We start from the raw sequence: 20,363 nt of genomic DNA, 5'->3' as shown, positions 1-20,363 counted from the left end.
GGGAAATGCATTTGGTAATCTGTTAGCATGAACTGTAGATCACAGACCAAAAATTAGGGAAGACATACCATGTCCACTTGGTACTGCTGGTGGAATTGTTCTTGAAGAGCGTAGTACCCCTTGCTGTGACATTCGTTGTCATTGTCATCCTGCTGATATTTGACGTACAACTCTGATGGACTATGTGTAAAGCCAGAGGGTCCTTCTTCATCAGAATCCTCCTAATCGAAGAGGTGGGTAGGTAGCAAAGGAGGCACCTTGATGGATGAACTAAGTTCTGGTGTGATCTTTTCAATTAATTGTTGATGATCAATTTTTTTCTGCAGATTTCTCTCTCGTCAACGAGGTCGTCAACAAGGATGTCATTGAGTTTGCAGAAGATTATTTGAGCGACAGTGCCACTTAAGTTGCTTTCATCGTCGACAGGAGTGTTGTCATCAATGCCGCATGTTGTGGTTACAGTACTGGAGGTCAAAGACGCTGTCGTGGTCGTCGTCAAAGAATTTTGACAATCTCTCTGTTGACAGAGACGATGATGGCTTCCTGAATGTGTGTGGAACTTGAGGTGTAGGGGGCTCAGACATTGATTTTTCAGGTCTATTTGTTGAAAGAGATTATTCTTTCTGCCCCTTATGATGTGAGGAGACGTGCTTTTCATGTGCCCGTGAGGGGTCTTTTTTGAGGATTTGTTAGGTGGTTCCGGAGAGGAGTGTGATTCTGAAACCTCTGTCCCTTTAAGACTCCTTAAGGAAGATGAAGAATCCTCACTGCCATCATCATCTGACACAGACTCCTTTCCGGTTTTACATTTTTGGAGCCATAATATCAGTCTTCCTTCACAGTCTTTTAAAGTCCTTGAGGAAAATGTACAACATACCTTGCAGTCATTGGGCTTGTGAGATTGATAAAGGCAGTATAGGCAGTTGTGATGAGGGTCATCAGAATAAAGCCTCTTTTTACCACAGGTTTCACGAGGCCTGAAACAATCTTTCTTTTTGCCTGTTCTGACATTTCAAGAATCAGATATGGAGCAAGAGAACAGATTTATTTAAATTTTTATAGATAGATATGGCTGAAAATATTCTAGAATAAGTCTGGAAAGGTAGACGTGAGCAGAACTCAATGGAGACTCCATTACACAATGGGCAGTAGCAAATCTGAGGGACTGGAGCTTCTCACATGAGTAATCCAGAGGGTGGTGAAACATGATTGGCTGAAATCTAAGTTTGTTCCCTTTTTTAAACAATAATGATTATGAAATGTTACTAAACTGATGCACCTAGCGCCTTTCTAGTCCATACCTATCATTGCTTTTCTAACGTGTAGTGGGACTCCATGACTAGGAATTAGTCAAGCATTGTTTACTTTCTAGATTTTGCAGATTCTTGGGACCAGGCACACGTGAACGACAATTGCCAAATGTAAGGAAATGCCTCCTTGGCATGGTTACCCCCTGACTTTTTGCCTTTGCTGATGCCAAGTTATGATTTGAAAGTGTGCGGAGGCCTGCTAACTAGGCCCCAGCACCAGTGTTCTTTCCCTAACCTGTACTTTTGTTTCCACAATTGGCACACCCTGGCATCCAGGTAAGTCCCTTGTAACTGGTACCTCTGGTACCAAGGGCCCTGATGCCAGGGAAGGTCTCTAAGGGCTGCAGCATATCTTATGCCACCCTGGGGACCCCTCACTCAGCACAGACACACTGCTTGCCAGCTTGTGTGTGCTAGTGGGGACAAAATGACTAAGTCGACATGGCACTCCCCTCAGGGTGCCATGCCAACCTCACACTGCCTATAGGTATAGGTAACCCCTCTAGCAGGCCTTACAGCCCTAAGGCAGGGTGCACTATAACATAGGTGAGGGCATAAGTGCATGAGCACTATGCCCCTACAGTGTCTAAGCAAAACCTTAGACATTGTAAGTGCAGGGTAGCCATAAGAGTATACGGTCTGGGAGTCTGTCATGAACGAACTCCACAGCACCATAATGGCTACACTGAAAACTGTGAAGTTTGGTATCAAACTTCTCAGCACAATAAATGCACATTGATGCCAGTGTACATTTTATTGTAAAATACACCCCAGAGGGCATCTTAAAGATGACCCCTGAAACCTTAACTGACTACCAGTGTGGGCTGACTAGTTTTAGCAGCCTGCCATACATCAGACATGTTGCTGGCCACATGGGGAGAGTGCCTTTGTCACTCTGTGGCTAGTAACAAAGCCTTTACTGGGTGGAGGTGCTTCTCACCTCCCCCTGCAGAAACTGTAACACCTGGCGGTGAGCCTCAAAGGCACCCCCTTTGTTCCAGCACCCCAGGGCACTCTAGCTAGTGGAGATGCCCGCCCCCTCTAGCCACGGCCCCACTTTTGGCGGCAAGGCCGGAGGAGATAATGAGAAAAACAAGGAGGAGTCACTGGCCAGTCAGGACAGCCCCTATGGTGTCCAGAGCTGAGGTGACTGACTTTTAGAAATCCTCCATCTTGCAGATGGAGGATTCCCCCAATAGGGATAGGAATGTGCCCCCCTCCCCTCAGGGAGGAGGCACAAAGAGGGTGTAGCCACCGTCAGGCCTAGTAGCCATTGGCTACTAACCCCCCAGACCTAAACACCCCCCTAAATCGAGTATTTAGGTGCTCCCAGAACACAGCAAGATAGATTCCTGCAACCTAAGACGAAGAAGGACTGCTGAGCTGAAAACCTGCAGAGAAGACGGAGATACCAACTGCTTTGGCCCCAGCACTACCAGCCTGTCTCCCCACTTCTAAAGACACTGCTCCAGTGATGCGTTCCACAGGGTCCAGCGACCTCTGAAGCCTCAGAGGACTACCATGCATCTAGAAGTACCAAGAACTCCCGAGGACAGCGGCTCTGCTCCACAAAGACTGCAACTTTGCAACAAAGAAGCAACTTTGAAACAACACACGTTTCCCGCCGGAAGCGTGAGACTTTGCACTCTGCACCCGTCGTCCCCGGCTCGACTTGTGGAGAACAAACACTACAGGGAGGACACCCCGGCGACTGCGAGAGCGTGAGTAGCCAGAGTTGACCCCCCTGAGCCCCACAGCGACACCTGCAGAGGGAATCCTGAGGCTCCCCCCTGACCGCGACTGCCTGGGAAAGACACTGCACCCGCAGCCCCAGGACCTGAAGGATCCGACCTCCAGTGCAGGAGCGACCGCCAGGTGGCCCTCTCCCTTGCCCAGGTGGTGGCTACCCCGAGGAGCCCCCCATTGCCTGCATCGCTGAAGAGACCCCTAGGTCTCCCATTGAAACATATTGCGAACCAGACGCCTGTTTGCACACTGCACCCGGCTGCCCTGTGCCGCTGAGGGTGTACTTTTTTGTGCTGACTTGTGTCCCCCTCCGGTGCCCTACAAAACCCCCCTGGTCTGCCCTCCGAAGACGCGGGTACTTACCTGCTGGCAGACTGGAACCGGGACACCCCCTTCTCCATTGAAGCCTACGCGTTTTGGGCACCACTTAGACCTCTGCACCTGACCGGCCCTGAGCGGCTGGTGTGGTAACTTTGGGGTTGCTCTGAACCCCCAACGGTGGGCTACCTTGAACCCTGTAGGTGGTTTACCTACCTGCAAATCTAATAAACACTTACCTCACCCAGGAACTGTTGAAAATTGCACTGGGTCTAGTTTTAAAATAGCTATTTGCCATTTGTGTGAAAACTGTATATGCTATTTTGCTAATTCAAAGTTCCTAAAGTTCCTAAATGAAATACCTTTCATTTAAAGTATTATTTGTGAATCTTGAACCTGTGGTTCTTAAAATAAACTAAGAAAATATATATTTCTATATAAAAACCTATTGGCCTGGAATTGTCTGAGTGTGTGTTCCCCAGTTATTGCCTGTGTGTGTACAACAAATGCTTAACACTACCCTCTGATAAGCCTACTGCTCGACCACACTACCACAAAATAGAGCATTAGAATTATCGCTTTTTACCACTATCTTACCTCTAAGGGGAACCCTTGGACTCTGTGCATGCTATTTCATACTTTGAAATAGTACATACAGAGCCAACTTCCTACACCAAGCAAATTAAAAGACAGAAAGCTGCATGGCATAAGACACCAAAATAGGTTCCAGCTTTTTGGTAGAACTATAGGTGTAACTGGGAGGTGATAAAAGGCCAGCTTCAACTCAAAAAAGAAAGAAAGTTCCTTGCTTATATTGCTGGTGCTCACCACCAGTACCTTTCATACATTTTCAAGCAATGGATAATCCTAGATATCAATCTGTGCCACTCCTCAAACAATAGGGAAGTTTCAAAGCACAGGGACTTATCAATCATCTTAAGCTGGATAACTGGTGCATACAAAGTAGAACACACAACAGATACCACTAGGCACTGGGATTCTGATTCACCTCAAAGGAAGGCTCTGTGATCCATGCAACAACACAAGAAAAAAAACACTTTCCATTACCGTTTATTACATGTTTTTAGTCATGCTTTAGTGCTACAGAGAGTGTATTAATCAATATAAATACTTTTATTGTAAATACAATTATGTTTTGATATGTGCACTGTTTGAGTCTAACACTAAATAATCCAAATTATATACCAATGAAAACAAATGCACTGTTTTGGCTTAAATACAGTAAAAGTTTGAGGATACTAGAGTAAAAGGACAACGGAATTGAGCTAGTTATGTTCAGGCTTAATAGTCAATTATCAGGAACAACAGCTAGGGTATTACAATTACCCATGATTACTTCTGATGGCTGGCAAAATATCAAAAGTCAAAGAACCAGTAGGTTGTAATAATCTATTAGACATATGATGCCTCATAGAGAGTGGAGAAAAGTACGAGGAAGAAATGTTGGGAAAATAGTTGAAGATTTGAAACAGCAGCCTGACCTATTTGTACTAGGCATGATCATCCAGTGAACAAGATATCCCAAGTCATTGACATCACTAATTGTTTTAGATTTCATTTATCAGTGGAAAAGCAACTGTGAATATTGGTAAGCCCAGGTGACAGCATGCAAGAGAACTCATACCTTAACTGCTTAAAACTAAAGATCTGCTACCATTGGAATAAAATAAAATTGTCGGTTGACTCACCGCCTCTTTCTCTCTGTCCATGATGGTTTCTAGCTCTTCAAAATGGCGCAGCTTAATCTCTAGTTTCTTCATCTGAGTCTCTACCAGGAGAGCCACCAGTGATTTAATCTTCCTCTCTTCTACCGCAGCGAGATGCTGTAGCAACATTTTAACAATTACATTAGTAACTCATATTGCTTAAATTATGCACTGGAGAACGAGAACGTTGACAAGACACATCAACAGAGGGGGGCTTCAATGGCACTACCCACATACATCTGGACAACAGTATTTGGAAATCGCTATCATAATTACTTAAATACAAGGAAAACGACTTGCATATAAAATAAACCAATTGCATGGGTATCTTACCAGATTCATGAATTTAGAATAATGCCCAGGTGTCTGGCAAGAGATAGTAAACAAATGTGGTTTAATGGATCCGGTTTCCAACAGATTCCTTATGTCAAAATACCCAAGTGCCAAATAATCAAGAAAAGGCTCTGCTCCATACCTCCACATCAGTGCCAGGTGCTGCTGTTCAACTTCAACATGAATTCAGGAACTCAGGGACTTCACATAATATAAAGAATCTGTCACAACTGGAGCTCGGGTCACATTTTGTCTGTATTCTAAATGATGCCAATCTGGAGCCGACAGTTGTTGGTTTTAGAGACTATTTTTGGTGAATATATTGGATTTTGAGACTACCAACCCGTTTCAAATATGGTTGGCATCTGTCATAACATAACCTCACAGTGAGTGCTTGTAGCATTGGGGTCCTGACAGTGGGAAAGTAACCTCTTTTTGGCATGGTTATCCCCACCTTTTGCCTGCTGTCAGTGTGTTTTGGCTGTTTTGACTGGGATCCTGCTAACCAGGACCCTAGTGATTCTGTGTTCTCCCTCTAAATTTGGTTGCTTAGGACTCTTTGCACACCCCATAATTGGCATACTGGTGCACCCATTAAAGTCCCTACTGTATGGTACTTAGGTACCCACGGCATTTGAACACCAGGGGTTCCCCAAGGGCTACAGCACGTTTTGTGCCACCCATGGGAGCCCATGCAAAATGTGTCTGTAGGTCTGCCATTGCAGCTTGCGTGAAAAGGTGCATGCACCCTTTCACTACAGGTCACTGCACCAGGTCACTGTAAGTCACACTCCTATGGTAGGCCCTCCTAGCCCATAGAGGAGGGCGAAGGTACCTGTGTGAGGGCACCACTGCATGAGCAGAGGTGCCCTTACGAACTCCAGCTCCATTACACTGGACTTCATAAGTGCGGGGAATCCATTTTACCTGTGTACTGGACACAAGTCACTACCTGTGTCTAGCTACATAACGGTAACTCAGTACCTGGGCATGTTTGGTATCAAACATGTAGGAATCATACCCCAATACTGTTGCCAGTATTGGCTGTATAATTCCATGCACTCTGGGGGCTCCTTAGAGGACCCCCAACATTGCTCTTACCAATCTTCTGGGGTTTTCCAGCCAACCCGCGCTGCTGCCTCCCCTCAGACAGGTTTCTGCCCTCTGCTGCTTGACCAGCCCAGACAGAGGACGGCAGAACAAAGGATTTCCTGTATGAGAGGGGGTAACACCTTCTCCCTTGGAAACAAGTGTTAAATGGTTTGGGAGGGATCGCCTCCCCACAGCCACCAGTATGCTTTGAAGGGCATATTTGGTGCCTTCCTTGCATAAACCAGTTTGCACCAGTCCAGGGACCCCTGGTCCCTGCTCTGGGTCGAAACTGGACAAAGGAAAGGGGAGAGACCACTCGCCTGTCCATAAAACCCTAGGGGTGGTGCGCAGAGCTCCTTCAGTTGGCCAATTGATTTAGCCATCTTGAATCCAAGGTGGGCAGAGGCCCTTGGGAGCATCTGAGTGGCCAGGTCAGTTAGGTGATGTCACAGGTCTCTCCTAATAGGTGGTCTCCTTGCTAGGAGATCAATCCCCCTTCCTGGGCTATTCAGTCTTCCTCTTGGGTGGGTCCTCAGAATCGACATGTCACTTGGACTGCAACTGGCCCCTCCACGAACCGACAATCTGCAACTTCAGCAATGGCTCCGCTCTGCAACACTGTTTCTCTGTCTCCTTCCAGCAACAGCAACATTTCCCCGGCTGTGCATCCTCTAAGGGCATTGACTGGCTGCGTGGATCTTCTCTCTTTTGGTGCTGCGTGGGTCCTACATCACATAGAGGGTGGTCTGGAGCAGTCCCCTTGGTCCTCTGGAGCAGTCCCCTTGGTCCTCTCTAGCAGTTTTCCAAATTGGGAGACGGTAAGCACCTTGGCTCTCCTTGCAGGACAGTACCCCTGTGCACCACGACTTTTGCAGCTACCAAGGCTTGTTTGTTCCTCCTCCAAGGGATCTTCAGGCTTGTTTAGTCCTGGCCTCCAGCACTTCCTCCTGCAAAGCACAGTCTCCTGCCTGCTGCTTCGGCAACGTGGAACACTTCTTCAGGTGTGCTGAGAGGGCCTCACTGCGACTCTTGTGCCTGTTGTGCGTGGGTCACCTGTGGGGGCTGTCTCATCTTTTTGTGGCTCTCCCAGCTGCTGAGGATCACCTCAGACTCCCTTCCCTGGGTTGAGTCTCCTGGACCTTGCTGGTTCTCTTCAGCCTTGCAAACCTTCTTCTCCGACTCTAGCATTTGCCAAGGCTTGTTAGTGGTTTTTCCAGCACCACTAACCGACTGCATCTCAACTGCTGACGTGGGACATCACTTGCATCACTTCTGGGACTCTTCTTCAGCTCCTCAGCTGCCACAACAGGACATTCCAACTTGAACTGGACTTGGTCCCCTTTTTTTGCAGGTACTCCTGTGTCAGGATCCACCTTTCGGTTCTTCCAGACTTGTCTGGCTCTTGCACAATCCTTTTCCAAAGTCCTCCTGTTGGTTTTGGAGAAAACCAGGTACTTACCTCTGCTCTCCTGGTCACTGGGGTCACTCTGGTACTCGCCTCTTGGGGGTCTTAGTTCCTCCAGGTCCCCTTTACTGATTCCACCTCCTTGGGTGGGGGACTGCCTTTCACATTCCACTTTTTTAGAATATGGTTTGGCCCTCACCAAGTGCCCTCACTATTTGCTATTGCTTTTACCAATGCCTATTGCTTTCTATGCTATTTACTTATTGCTAACGTGTATGTAATAGTGTGTTTACTTACCACCAGTTGGGGTACTGCCTATAAAGTCTTTTAGTATTCGGGTTACTATAATAAAGCACCTTTATTTTTGTAACACTGTGTGGTTCTTTCATGTGTGTAAGTGCTGTGTGACTATAGTGATATCGCATAAGCTCTGCATGTCTCCTAGATAAGTCTCAGCTGATCATGCATAGCTACCTCTATAGAGCCCTGGCTCCCTACACACTGCCTACACCCTCACTAATAGGGGACACCTGGACCTGGTATAAGGTGATGACACCATAGGTGCTCACCACACGCCAGGCCAGCTTCCTACACTGACCACAATGTGGTTGAGTGTTGGTTACGTGTCCTGATGCACCCAAAGGTAATTAGAAAGTGTGAGGTGAGAATATCTGTTTGTGAATCTTAAACTGAAGTGGAAATTGACATCAAAGGGGAGGGCAACAGAAGCGTGAGAGATGCCATCCTCCTCCTCATCCTGGAAATGGCACAAAGCAAAAAAAACTGACAGGGAAGGCACAAAAAAATCTTCAGAGTGGATTCCAAATTTGGAGAAGCTGAAGACAAAATCTGAAGTGAATTTTACAGCCATCGACGTATACAAAAATCAGATGGAAACCTTCCAGCAGGCAATGGTAGCAACATTAGCAAAACACTAGCCCCGTGGAGCAGCTTGTTAGAAGATGTTACATAGTAGGTCATTATATGGTTTTGTTACTGGTGTTGGTTAGACTTAAAGAGGAAGTGGCAGCTTCAGTCTTTAGGATCTTAAGGCGAGGCTTTTGCCTTGAACAGCAGAGGAGCTGGTGCCATCACTGGAGCTCTAACTGTTGCCCCCAAGAAACACAAGAGCTGAAGTCAGTGTAACTCACATTGAAGTAAAGTACACCTCAGACGGATGTCATTTATCAAAACGCTAATGGGATTCAGAACTGTATGTGGAACAGATTGAAATACCAAAAAATAGACTGTAGGAGGTTTGAAGTTCAACATTGGATGCTCTTGATTTTAATGAGGATGCTAGCATATGAGAAGCTCCCTTCCTCATCCATCTACAGATGATGGTATTTGTATTTTCTACATACAAGTGGGCTGGACAATCTACATGCAGGTGGGTTGGACACTTCTCAGGGGACCGAAATGCAGTGTCTACGGTCACCTGTCCACTGAGTAAATGTATTCAGCAGTAATCAAGAAGGCAATTGAACACTTAGATTTACTGAGCACAATCAAGCGTAATCTTTACAATGAGATTCCTTCTTTAAAACAAGTTGTTGAACCTTTATTGCCATTTCATAAATGTTTAGCAAACATATGAGAACAGTGAGCAATAACCCTTAGTCAAGCCTTGCAGCTCCTAGTCATGCTGCGACGGAAGCAAAAACGTAGAGCAGAGAATGCTTTTTTCCATTTTTTTTTTTAAACTAAAAATCATGACGCTGCCTCTAGGAGTTTGTCTGCACTATCGTTGTTAAGGACGCTTCACAACAAACACTGCGGCAGGCCTTGGTACAAGTGATGTAGTGGGTCTCAATTTGATCTAAGTGTCACTAACATGGCATGTCATTGGTATTAAACAGGCATTTCTGTCAATGTCCGAGCTGAATCGGTAAACCTGCCTTTTGATGGTCACAGACTGCTCAGTGATAAGGTGGACCATTCACTGGCGAAGTTAACACAAAGTAGGGTTACGATTTGTGTTTTGACGTGCCGTAAGAAAATTCCACTAAATGTTGATAAAATTCAAAGTTGTACATGTACCAGTTCAACAGGTAAATTAGGCAGTGTCAACAGATGCAGCCTCAGTCTGCAGCGAAGTGCCACGGTTATTCAAAAAGAAGAGGCAGCTGCCCATTCCTCCTTGTCCAAGCTTACCGCTGCAATATCACTCTAGATTTTTATAGCAGAAGTTTCATTTTTCTCCCGTTTCTGGGAGTAGGAGGGCAGGTGTTTGTTTGGGTATTCATCCATGGAAGAGGGTTTACTCTTCTATTTTGGACAAAGCTACCATCAAGTCCAGACACAGGGAGGTTCATAAGGTCTTTGAGATATTGCATCATATTCAAGTGTAGTCATGTTCCAGCATTACCATAATTTTTACTAATCTGGCCCAATATATGCAAAAACTAAAATACATTTCTCATCACATATTCCCTTAAGCAGATTCTGAATTTAATAGTCAGTTGAGCTGTCAATTTTCAGATGTCGAAGTGTATAAAGTCATGAGCCATCCTCCTAGTTGTAAGGCTCCCAATGAGATGGGTTACCATCTGAATTTTATAAAGTCCTCTCAGTTAAAATTGACCCTTATTTAACCTCACCATATAGACCCTGGCCTACTCTAGAACTGCACTTCCTCAACATGGTTTTGAGAAAATACCTTGAGAAGAATATCTGTGCACCAAATGTTGCACTGCAGGTTCTTCAGTACTGGATGGTCCAATTACGAATGTAAGAGGCATGCATCCTTATTCCAAAGCAAAAGTGTCACGCAAAATACCTACTGTTTGTGGTGAATGGTGGGTATTGCCAGTTCTGCTTTTTTGTCCATCATAAGCTTCTCAGATATTCACTAAGGTGTTGGCAGTATTAATGGAGCATCATCATCAAGATGCTCATATTTTGTCTATTTAGAAGACTAGCCGGTAAAAGCAAGGTAACATTCACCATTTCCAAGTCAGCTGTAGGAAATGTATTATCCAACAGACTAGTTTTTAGGGTTTCATCCTATACCCAAGAGCCCAGCAGGCCAGGTATTTTTTGAAGTTTAAGAACCCCTCTCCCACAGTTATGCCTTGAAACGAGCATACATGACTACACTACAAGGAATGCCACAAGCCAAGCGAAAAAGGTAAGTAATGTGTTCTCTTTGCAGCTTGTGCTGCAGTAGCTCACGGGCTTTGAATGGTCTGAAAAGAAGTGCACTTTTCCCTAAAGTGGTGGTTTGCCAGCTGGAACACAAGACCTATGAACCAGTTTTAATGACAGTTTGCCAAACCTGAGCTTCTTGGATATTTTGATGTTTAATTTTGTGCAGTTAAGATGCATGCAGCTAGATATACCGTTATGCTAATCCTGCCAATTATAGTTGCAATAAGTAACAGATGATATCTTCCATCAAGGCTTGTAAGGGCTGCTTATTGAGAATGAAACAGCAGTGAACAAATATTTTACATGTGGTCCAATAGTAAGTCCTTGTAGTGCCCTCTGGACTTCCTTAAGAATTTTCCTACACTCCTCTGAAAGATAAAGATACCCAACACAGAGTTAATTTGCAAAATTGCATTATTCCGTGCCATGAGGTTGAGACGTAGTAGCGAATCCTGATGCTGTGTGAGGAGGTATGGGCCTAGAGGTAGCTTTTTTACAGATGTTTGGAGATTTTCAGAAGTAGTGAGCACCACTGTTTCCTTGTCTACGTGGGTTGTGCATTCTCCTCACTACATAAGTAATGAGTTGGAATGGTGGAAAAGTGTATTTAAAGAGCGTTGGCCATGGACTGTGGGGTAGGAATTTGTCAGAGTCTTCAACATATTGTGTTCTTGGATGTGGCAAAGAAGTCTGCAGCTGGGGTCACCCAAAGGTATAAATATTGTTGAATCACCTGCATGTTCATTTCCTATAGCAACAAATGTAAGGCTTATGACCTGAACAAATTTATACGACTAAAAGAACAAGTTACTTACCTTCGGTAACGCCTTATCTGGTAGAGACCGACTAGCCTCAGATTCCTTATCTTAGAATTCTTCCCCAGGCGTTAGACTGGATCTGGAAATTGTTCCTCAGCAGTACCTCTGTGCGTCGGTAGAGGGCGTTGAGCGAATGCAGCGTAGTCGTCCCTGGAAATGACGTCAGCAGAGTCCATATATTCCCTCCTCCAATGCGCTGACGTCAGTTTCTTCGGTGACTTGAAGCTGCAGAACAACGCAGAGCCACAGAGAAACTGGCAATGGACTAGAAAAACAGCGTAATAGTGTATATGACAACCAGAAAGGAAAAGATAGGTCATAAGATGTAGAACCACAAACCACCTGAAACCACCCTAAACGAGACTGAAGATGAGACAATTCGCAAGCGGGGAGGGTGGGTGGGTCGATAAGGAATTAGATACCCAAGCAATCCCAACCCCTGGCGGAGGGGACACGAACAGACTACACCAGTGTCGCAAAGAACATCTCGGTAACACAGAGGAATAAACAGGCACGAGACAGAGTGCAAGAGAAAAATGTGACTCATACGAGAAAATAAACTGCAAATCCACCAAGGAAAAGCTAAGACACAGCTGGTAAGGAAAAGCCTCCATTGGAGACTAGGCAGCAACCACCCATAGGGGAGGGAAATCTGCGAAAAAACCAGCAGGATGATGAAATGGAACCCTGTAAATGGGCACCTGAAAAGACAGACACACATGTGATATAATAAGTGTACAAGAGGCAAAGGAGAAAGACCAGCAGAACTGTGACATATAACAATCTCACAGTTAGAATGAGAGAGAACTCCAGTCAGAGAAGCGAATGAAGAAACTGAAAGAGCCCAGATAGACTGGATGGGTAGGCTAAGAAGGAGCAGAGAAACAGCTCCAGGCTCAAAAGGAACAACAAAATAGGAAAGATCAGTAAGGCCTTGCGCAAGTGCCAAGTGATTAGATATACACTAGGCATGGAAAGATAGAGGGGGAAAAAGAGAAAGCACTGAAGGAGAACTGGAACGACAAGGTAAAAGGAGCAGACGTTCCTGTGAGAGCACAGAGCAAAACTGAATGCCAGAAAATAAGATGACAGGGGAACTGGAGGCAGAATTATCAACCGCAGACCAAGGCAGCCAAATAACTGTGCAACAGAAAGCACAGATAATAAAGGAAGGAGTCTGCTAATATGTAAGAGCTTAGGCAATATACAAACCGCTGTAGATGGGCCCTGCTGTACCAATGACAAGGCAAAGAAACCAAACATTGCACCCCGTAAGGAATATGAGGCGAGAAAGAACATGGATTCTGAGACCTGTGAAGAGACATAAGACTGAGAGTAAGGAGGTCCCGAAAGACGTGAAAAGATGTTGAAAGACAACCATGGCACATGCCAAGGAAGAAAGATAGTAAATAAGCAAGGTGTCAGCAACAGCAGCTGGAAGAAAAAATATAGAACCATCTCGGAGGCAGAAGGATAGTGGGTCCGGGACAGATCCTACAGAATCAATGTTAATTAACAATGACTAAGTCAGATAAGGACACTAGGGAAGGGACGGTAGAGGCATGCGCAGAAGGGTACCAAACAATATGTTGGCAGCAAAATACCAAAATAACGGAAGGAGTACCGACAGCAGGAAAAAAAAGATAGTACACCTCCTAGGCCATCACCATAAACAAGGAGGGCGAGGGAAAAAAATGTCAACAAGGAATTTGTAAAATGTTGCATAAGCTAGATTCACTTTTAAGTGACGCCGAAGAGCTCGCAGGCTCATGGGTAGACCTACCGGGAGATGCCAAGGGTGAAACAGAGGTAGACGCAACCATCCGAGAACGACTCCAGGAGCACTCCTGGGACTGTGAAGATTAAGATGGACTGAGACGCTGGCACGAAGAGAAAAGGGGGCGGGGGGAAGAGAGAGAACAATAGAATGTGGTGCCAGGAAGTAATCCAAGATTAAAGGATACGTCCGTAAAGGCCAAAAAGAGAAACCGCACTGCCTGAAGAAAAGGGAGTACGAAAAAAGAATCCACAACATCCTGTGAAAAAAAAAACAAGAACCCATGAACAACAACATGGGGAGGATTCAGCTCAGGAATGAGCAGAAAGGAGCTGGCAAAAAACAGTGTGAATTAGAGGAAAGTACCCCATAGTAAAATGAACAGTAACAGAACAGTACCGCAACAGAACAATACTGTTTTTTATTTTATTATTTTTTTCTATATTTTATATGGTAAGAGAAGCACTGAATCCCCGGAACGGGGAAGTCCGCGTCTCGAAGGGTAGAAGATACAACCATTGAGCTCGGACGTAATGGCTCTGCTAAAGAGTCGCAGTCCCTGATAGCAGTGGCAAGATATGAACCCTTGTCCTGGGAAGCCTGTACCACCAGAGGCAGAAGACATTGCCAACGAGCCACAGCTCCTTGATCCTAAAGGAAAGGAAGTAGAACTTGCAACAAGCACAAATAAGAGTCAGTAGCAGAGGAAAAGCAGGAAATGGAGAACCCATTGGGAAAAGAAACCTTCCTAGTAAGGAACACCGGAGGTGAAAGATCCTACCAAAAGTAGGCAAGAATTGGCTCCCGTAGAAGTACAACAATATATGTCCACATGGGGAACAAACAAGAAAAACATAAAACAGCATCTACCACCAAAAGCTAAAAGAGTGAATGTCCAACCCAATCTTTTATCAACAGAGATGAACGGCAAAATGCCCAAGGTAAATCAAAGAAGAGGCATGTTGGCAGTAATGTACAACAGAAAGAAAGGCATGAACCGTGGTAGGATAAGCCCAATTGAAGGCGGATGTTCCGTCAGGAAGCAGGGCAAATGAGAAGAGGGCACCCTGCCCGACTCAAAAGCATATATATTGCCAAATTCGGCGAAGTCTTGAAGAATAGAAACAAACGGAATAGAGGACACTCACCCTGACAAATATGGTGGACCATATTGTAACGGCTGTGGAAGTAACTCCCCTGTACAGAGGAGGAACAAGATATACTCCGGAAGCACCGCACCGCTGACAGGAGCAGCAGTACATAATAACGCAGTGCGCACCAAAGGAAGCGGACAAAGATTTAACGTGGATGACAAGAGCGCAACCAAGAAGATGATTCTGAAGGGACCTAACTGACACAACATATGCCATAACAATAAAGAAGGGGTGAGGATGCCCGCACTAGAGAGGAACTTGACAGCCCACATACAGTCGCAACTGCCGATGATGTGTGCTAGGAGAGGAAGGACACTAGGCACCACCATGGGAACCACGGAAACTACGCAAGGCAGAATCTGCGTGCGCCCTAAAAAAGCAACTTGCCATCAAATGGCATACCAAGGACAGCATCATGCACCGGGGATGAGAAGTTGCCAACCAAGCCCTGCGACGAATGACAGCAGAAGCAGCCATGATCCGTCTAATGGAATCAGTAGAATCCATACCAGACCGAACTGAAAGTCGAGCAGCTTGTTGACCATCTCTGAGCAAAGACGTCAGACGAGAGCGAACATCGTCAGAAAGTGATGGCAGTAAACGTTCTACAGAGTCCCAAAGATCATGGGAAAAGCGGGCCAATACATAGGAATTGTTGGTGGAATAAAGAGCAGCACTAAAAGAAGCAAAAATACGCCTGCTGGCAGCATCAAGCTGCCTAGAACCCAGAGCAGGCATGCCAAAAGCAGTTTGAGTAAAAAAAAACCTTGAGGAGGAGAGTGGTGGCGAAGACACAAGGGGTCTGTGTGCGCCAGCCGATGCCTGTGAGAAAAAGAATGTTCCTCCGAAGGACCGGAGACAGGCTGAGTCCAGAGACCTATAAGGATGTTTGAAAAAAGCAGAACTGCTTCGGGCCACAATGATTTGGAGTAAGAGATAACAACGGATCAATAGACAATTGCACCACAGGAAGATGCAAGCCCAAAACATCAGACACCCGCCTCAAAACATCTGCGAAGGCACTACTGGCTTCAGTCACCAAGCCAGGAGACGAGAGAAGGCTAGACGCTGGGGAGGAGTCTAGACCACCAGCAGTTCCCAAATCAAGTACTCAATCCGAGGATGAGCCAGGAATGGGTCCCATAAGGGGAGCAAGAGGATGCGCAAGAGGTTCAGAAAGTTGATGCACAGAAGAACAAGTTACTTACCTTCGGTAACGAGGTATCTGGTAGAGACGCTATCTAGCTGCAGATTCCTTACCTTGGAATTCCCTGGCATCAGCTTCGAATCCGGAGTTTTTTCTGAGCAGTACCCTGCGCGCACGCCGTTGGGCAGCGTCGTTCGGTTCCGCGTGCGTTGACCAGCTCCGCATGCGTCGTCAGCATAGTTGGAGCAGTCTATGACATCACGGTTGTCTATATAGACGCCGTCTCGGCGCGCGTACGTCAGTTCTTTTCCACAACTTCCCACGCCAGAAGCGCAGTCATGGAAGAACCAACCAATATACATTTAACCTCTTTGACTGTTTGGAGTAAAAACACTTTCATGCCTATCGGAAAGGCAAAAGTTGCCAAAATCAAAAATATACATTTCTACACATAGATAGATATATATACACACACACAAATCCACATAAGAGAAAATTTCCCCAGAGTGGGGAGGCTTGGGCGGGTGTAAGGAATCTGCAGCTAGATAGAGTCTCTACCAGATACCTCGTTACCGAAGGTAAGTACCTTGCTCATCTGATAGAGACTTCTAGCTGCAGCCTCCTTACCTTAGAATAGATACCCAAGCTATAACCCATAGCGGTGGGTATGAAGGAGATTTTTTTTTTTACACTAGTAACTCCTGCAAGACAGAACGGGCAAAATGCCCCTCTCTTCTCACCTGGCTATCCAGGCAGTAGTGTTTCGCAAACGTGTGTAAAGAAGCCCACGTTGCAGCCTGACAGATGTCCACCACCGGTACGCCACGTGCTAACGCAGTGGTAGCAGCTTTCCCCCCTAGTGGAATGAGCTCTCAAGCCCTCGGGAGGCTGCTTCTTCGCCAAAGGGTAGCATATTTTTATAAAGAGAACGACCCAGCGCGAAATAGATCATTTCTGTACTGCCCGACCCTTCTTTGCACCAACGTACCCCACAAAAAGTTGGTCGTCCACCCGGAACTCTTTAGTGCGGTCAAGGTAGAACGATAACGCTCTTTTTGGGTCCAGTCGATGGAGACGCTCCTCTTCCTTAGAGGGATGCATGCGGTGGTGCAAGGAAGGTGGGCAGGGTGATATTTTGACCCAGATGGAAAGGGGTCACCACCTTGAGGAGGAAAGAGGCACGAGTTCTTAACACCACCTTGTTAGGATATATCATGAGATAAGGTGGCTTAGAAGATAAAGCCTGCAGCTCACTCACTCTCCTAGCAGATGTAATTGCCACCAAAAAGGCTGTCTTAATAGTGAGCAGCCGGAGAGGACAGTTATGCAAGGGCTCGAAAGGAGCACACATAAGGAAGGTAAGAACCAAATTAAGATCCCACTGGGGCATAACGAACGGCACTGGCGGAAACAGATGCACAAGCCCTTTCAAAAACCTCTGTACTATAGGTGATTTAAACAGATGGCTGATCAGGCAACTGAAGAAAAGCCGATAAGGCTGCAAGATAGCCCTTGAGAGTCCCCAAGGAGGAACCCTGCTGGGCGAGAGACAAAATAAACAAAAGGATGTTAGACAGAGAAGAAGAAAGAGGATCAATAGACCTCTCTGAACAATATGAAACAAAACGTTTCCAATGGCAGGCGTAGATCGACTTAGTAGAGGGAAGCCTGGCTGCCAGAATGACATCACGGACTGCGTGAGGGAGGTCATAAACCATCAACTGTCGCCGCTCAATCTCCATGCATGAAGGCGCAGAGTTGACAGGTTCGGGTGGAGAACCCTCCCCTGCTGCTGTGACAGAAGATCCTCCAGAAGAGGCAGCCTGATTGGAGGACCGATGCTCATTTTGAGAAGCTCTGGATACCAAACTCTCCGTGCCCAATCGGAGCCACAAGGATTACTTGGGCCAGGTCGTTCTTGATTTTCTTGAGAACTCTGGGCAGAAGTGGTATAGGCGGAAAAGCGTACAGGAGGCCTGAACTCCACTCGAGATGAAAAGCGTTGCCTAGCGATAGCCCCCTTGGAAACTCCAACGCGCAAAACTGCTGACATTGCGCGTTCTCTGCGGAGGCGAAAAGATCTAACCAAGGCTCTCCCCACTGCTGAAGGAGTCCTTGCGCCACCTCCGGATGGAGACATCATTTGTGATCCTCTAAGCATTTTCAGCTGAGTTCGTCTGCTCTGGCGTTCAGAGAACCTGACAGGTGTTGAACCACCAGGGTTATGCCCTGCTGTTCCAGCCATGTCCAGAGACGTAAAGCCTCTTGACAAAGGGTCCACGACCCCACACCGCCCTGCTTGTTGCAGTACACCATATTGCAGTAGTGTTGTCCATGAACACCTGCACCACCTTCCCTTTCACAGCAGGAAGAAATGCTTTTAATGCTAGCCGGATCGCCCGAAGCTCCAACAAGTTGATGTGGAGCACGGATTCCGCCGGAGACCAGTGACCTCTGATCTCCACCTCCCCCAGATGGCCGCCCCATCCCAGAAGTGACGCATCTGTCACTACCGTTAGATCTGGTTGGGGAAGGGAGAGGGGTCTGCCCTTGACTCACTCGCAGTTCACTAACCACCACTGCAGATCTTCCGCAGTCCTCTCATAGATCGGAACCACGTCGGTAAGATTTCCCTGATGCTGTGACCATTGGAACTTCAGGTCCCACTGCAGAGTCCTCATGCGCCATCTGGCATGCTTGACCAACAGGATGCAGGAAGCCATGAGTCCCGGCAGCCTCAGAGTCTGTCTCACCGAGATCCAGGATAGAGGCCGAAACATCTGAATCATAACCTGAATATCCTGAACCTGCTGATCGGGTGGATAAGCCCGGTACTGCACTGTGTCCAGAACAGCTCTGATGAAAGAGAGCTTCTGAGAGGGAATCAGATGTGACTTTGGCACATTTATAGTGAACCCCAGCGAATGCAAGAGGTCCGCCGTCGTCTGGAGGTGGGTGACGAGAGCCTGGGGCGTAGGAGCCTTCAACAGCAAATTGTCCAGGTAAGGGAAGACTGAAATCCCTGACCTGTGCAAATGAGCTGCCACCACTGCCATCACCTTTGTGAACACCTGAGGGGCACTGGTGAGACCGAAAGGAAGCACAGTAAACTGAAAGTGCTCGTGGCCCACCTTGAACCGCAGGTAACGCCTGTGGCTTGGCAGGATCGGAATGTGGAAATATGCATCCTGCAAATCCAACGCTACCATCCAGTCTCCTTGGTCTAGGGCAGACAAAACCTGAGCAAGAGTGAGCATCTTGAATTTCTCCTTCTTGAGGAAGAGATTGACGTCCCTTAAATCCAAGATAGGGCGAAGGCCATTGTTCTTTTTGGGAATCAGAAAGTAGCGGAAATAACAACCACTTCCTACTTCTGATATCGGGACTCTTTCTATGGCTCCCTTGGCCAAGAGAGCTGTAACTTCCTCGTGGAGCAAAGCCAGATGGTCCTCCATCAGCCATTCCTTTGTCGGAGGGATAGAAGGAGGAAAAGACTGGAAGGGAAGGGAGTAGCCCTTCCGTATGATCTGCAGGACCCACTTGTCCGTGGTGATGGAAAGCCAGTGAGAGAGATGAAAACTAATCCTCCCTCCAACTGGACGGACATGATCCCGCAGAACCACACTAGGAGGGCTTGGGCGTAGTGGAGGGGGGGCTGTGTGGCGGCCGACCTCTGGCCAGACCCTCTGGGTCTGATGGTACCACGACCACGTCCTCTTCCGGGATGCTGTGAAGCCTGAGGTCGGTGGCTAAACTGTGGCTGGCGTGGAACCACGCCCCTCCCGAAGCCTCGGAAGGGGCGAAAGAGACTGCTGTTGTGCCGGCGCTGAAAGGCCCAAGGATCTGGCCGTGGTTCGAGAATCCTTGAACCTCTCAAGCGCGGAGTCGGCCTTTTCGCCAAAAAGGCGAGAGCCATCAAAGGGCATGTCCATCAAGCTGGACTGGACATCCCCTGAAAAACCAGTAGAACGTAGCCAGGCGTGGTGACGTAGGGCCACTGACTATGAAATCACTCTGGCCAGCGAGTCGGTCGTGTCCAAGCCACACCGGATTGTAAACTTGGCTGCATCTCTCCCATCCTTTACAGCCTGGGTGAGTGTGTCCTGTACGCCCTCCGGGACCTGGGGCAGCGCTTGCGCCACCGTATCCCATAAAGTATGGGAATAACGCCCAATAGGCAAGAGGTGTTTACAGACCTCAATGCCAGCCTGGAGGAAGAAAACATCTTCTTCCCAAGCTGTTCCAGCCTCTTGGATTCCCTATCCGGGGGAGCGGAAGGGAAGGCACCACGGGAAGTAGAGGCTTGGACAACCAAGCTCTCAGGAGTGGGGTGTTGTGTCAGGAAACTAGGGTCGTTGGGAGCAGGTCTATGGCGGCGGCCGACCG

General features: G+C 47.0%; 1 protein-coding gene across 5 annotated transcripts in view; it reads right to left on the bottom strand.

Moving 5' to 3' along the window:
• Positions 1–20,363, bottom strand: part of SMARCC1 (SWI/SNF related BAF chromatin remodeling complex subunit C1) — an 845,345-nt gene that overhangs the window by 100,546 nt on the left and 724,436 nt on the right. For all 5 annotated transcript variants that reach the window (XM_069210868.1, XM_069210871.1, XM_069210870.1 and 2 more), the window contains exon 25: positions 5,084–5,218. In XM_069210868.1, the coding sequence (XP_069066969.1) occupies positions 5,084–5,218 (135 nt within the window). The remainder of the gene's footprint in view (positions 1–5,083; positions 5,219–20,363) is intronic.

This window comes from Pleurodeles waltl, chromosome 10, assembly GCF_031143425.1.
Source record: "Pleurodeles waltl isolate 20211129_DDA chromosome 10, aPleWal1.hap1.20221129, whole genome shotgun sequence".
Classification (NCBI taxonomy): Eukaryota; Metazoa; Chordata; class Amphibia; order Caudata; family Salamandridae; genus Pleurodeles; species Pleurodeles waltl.
Note: the sequence above shows the minus strand (reverse complement) of the source record. Positions and strands in the feature narration are given on the sequence as shown.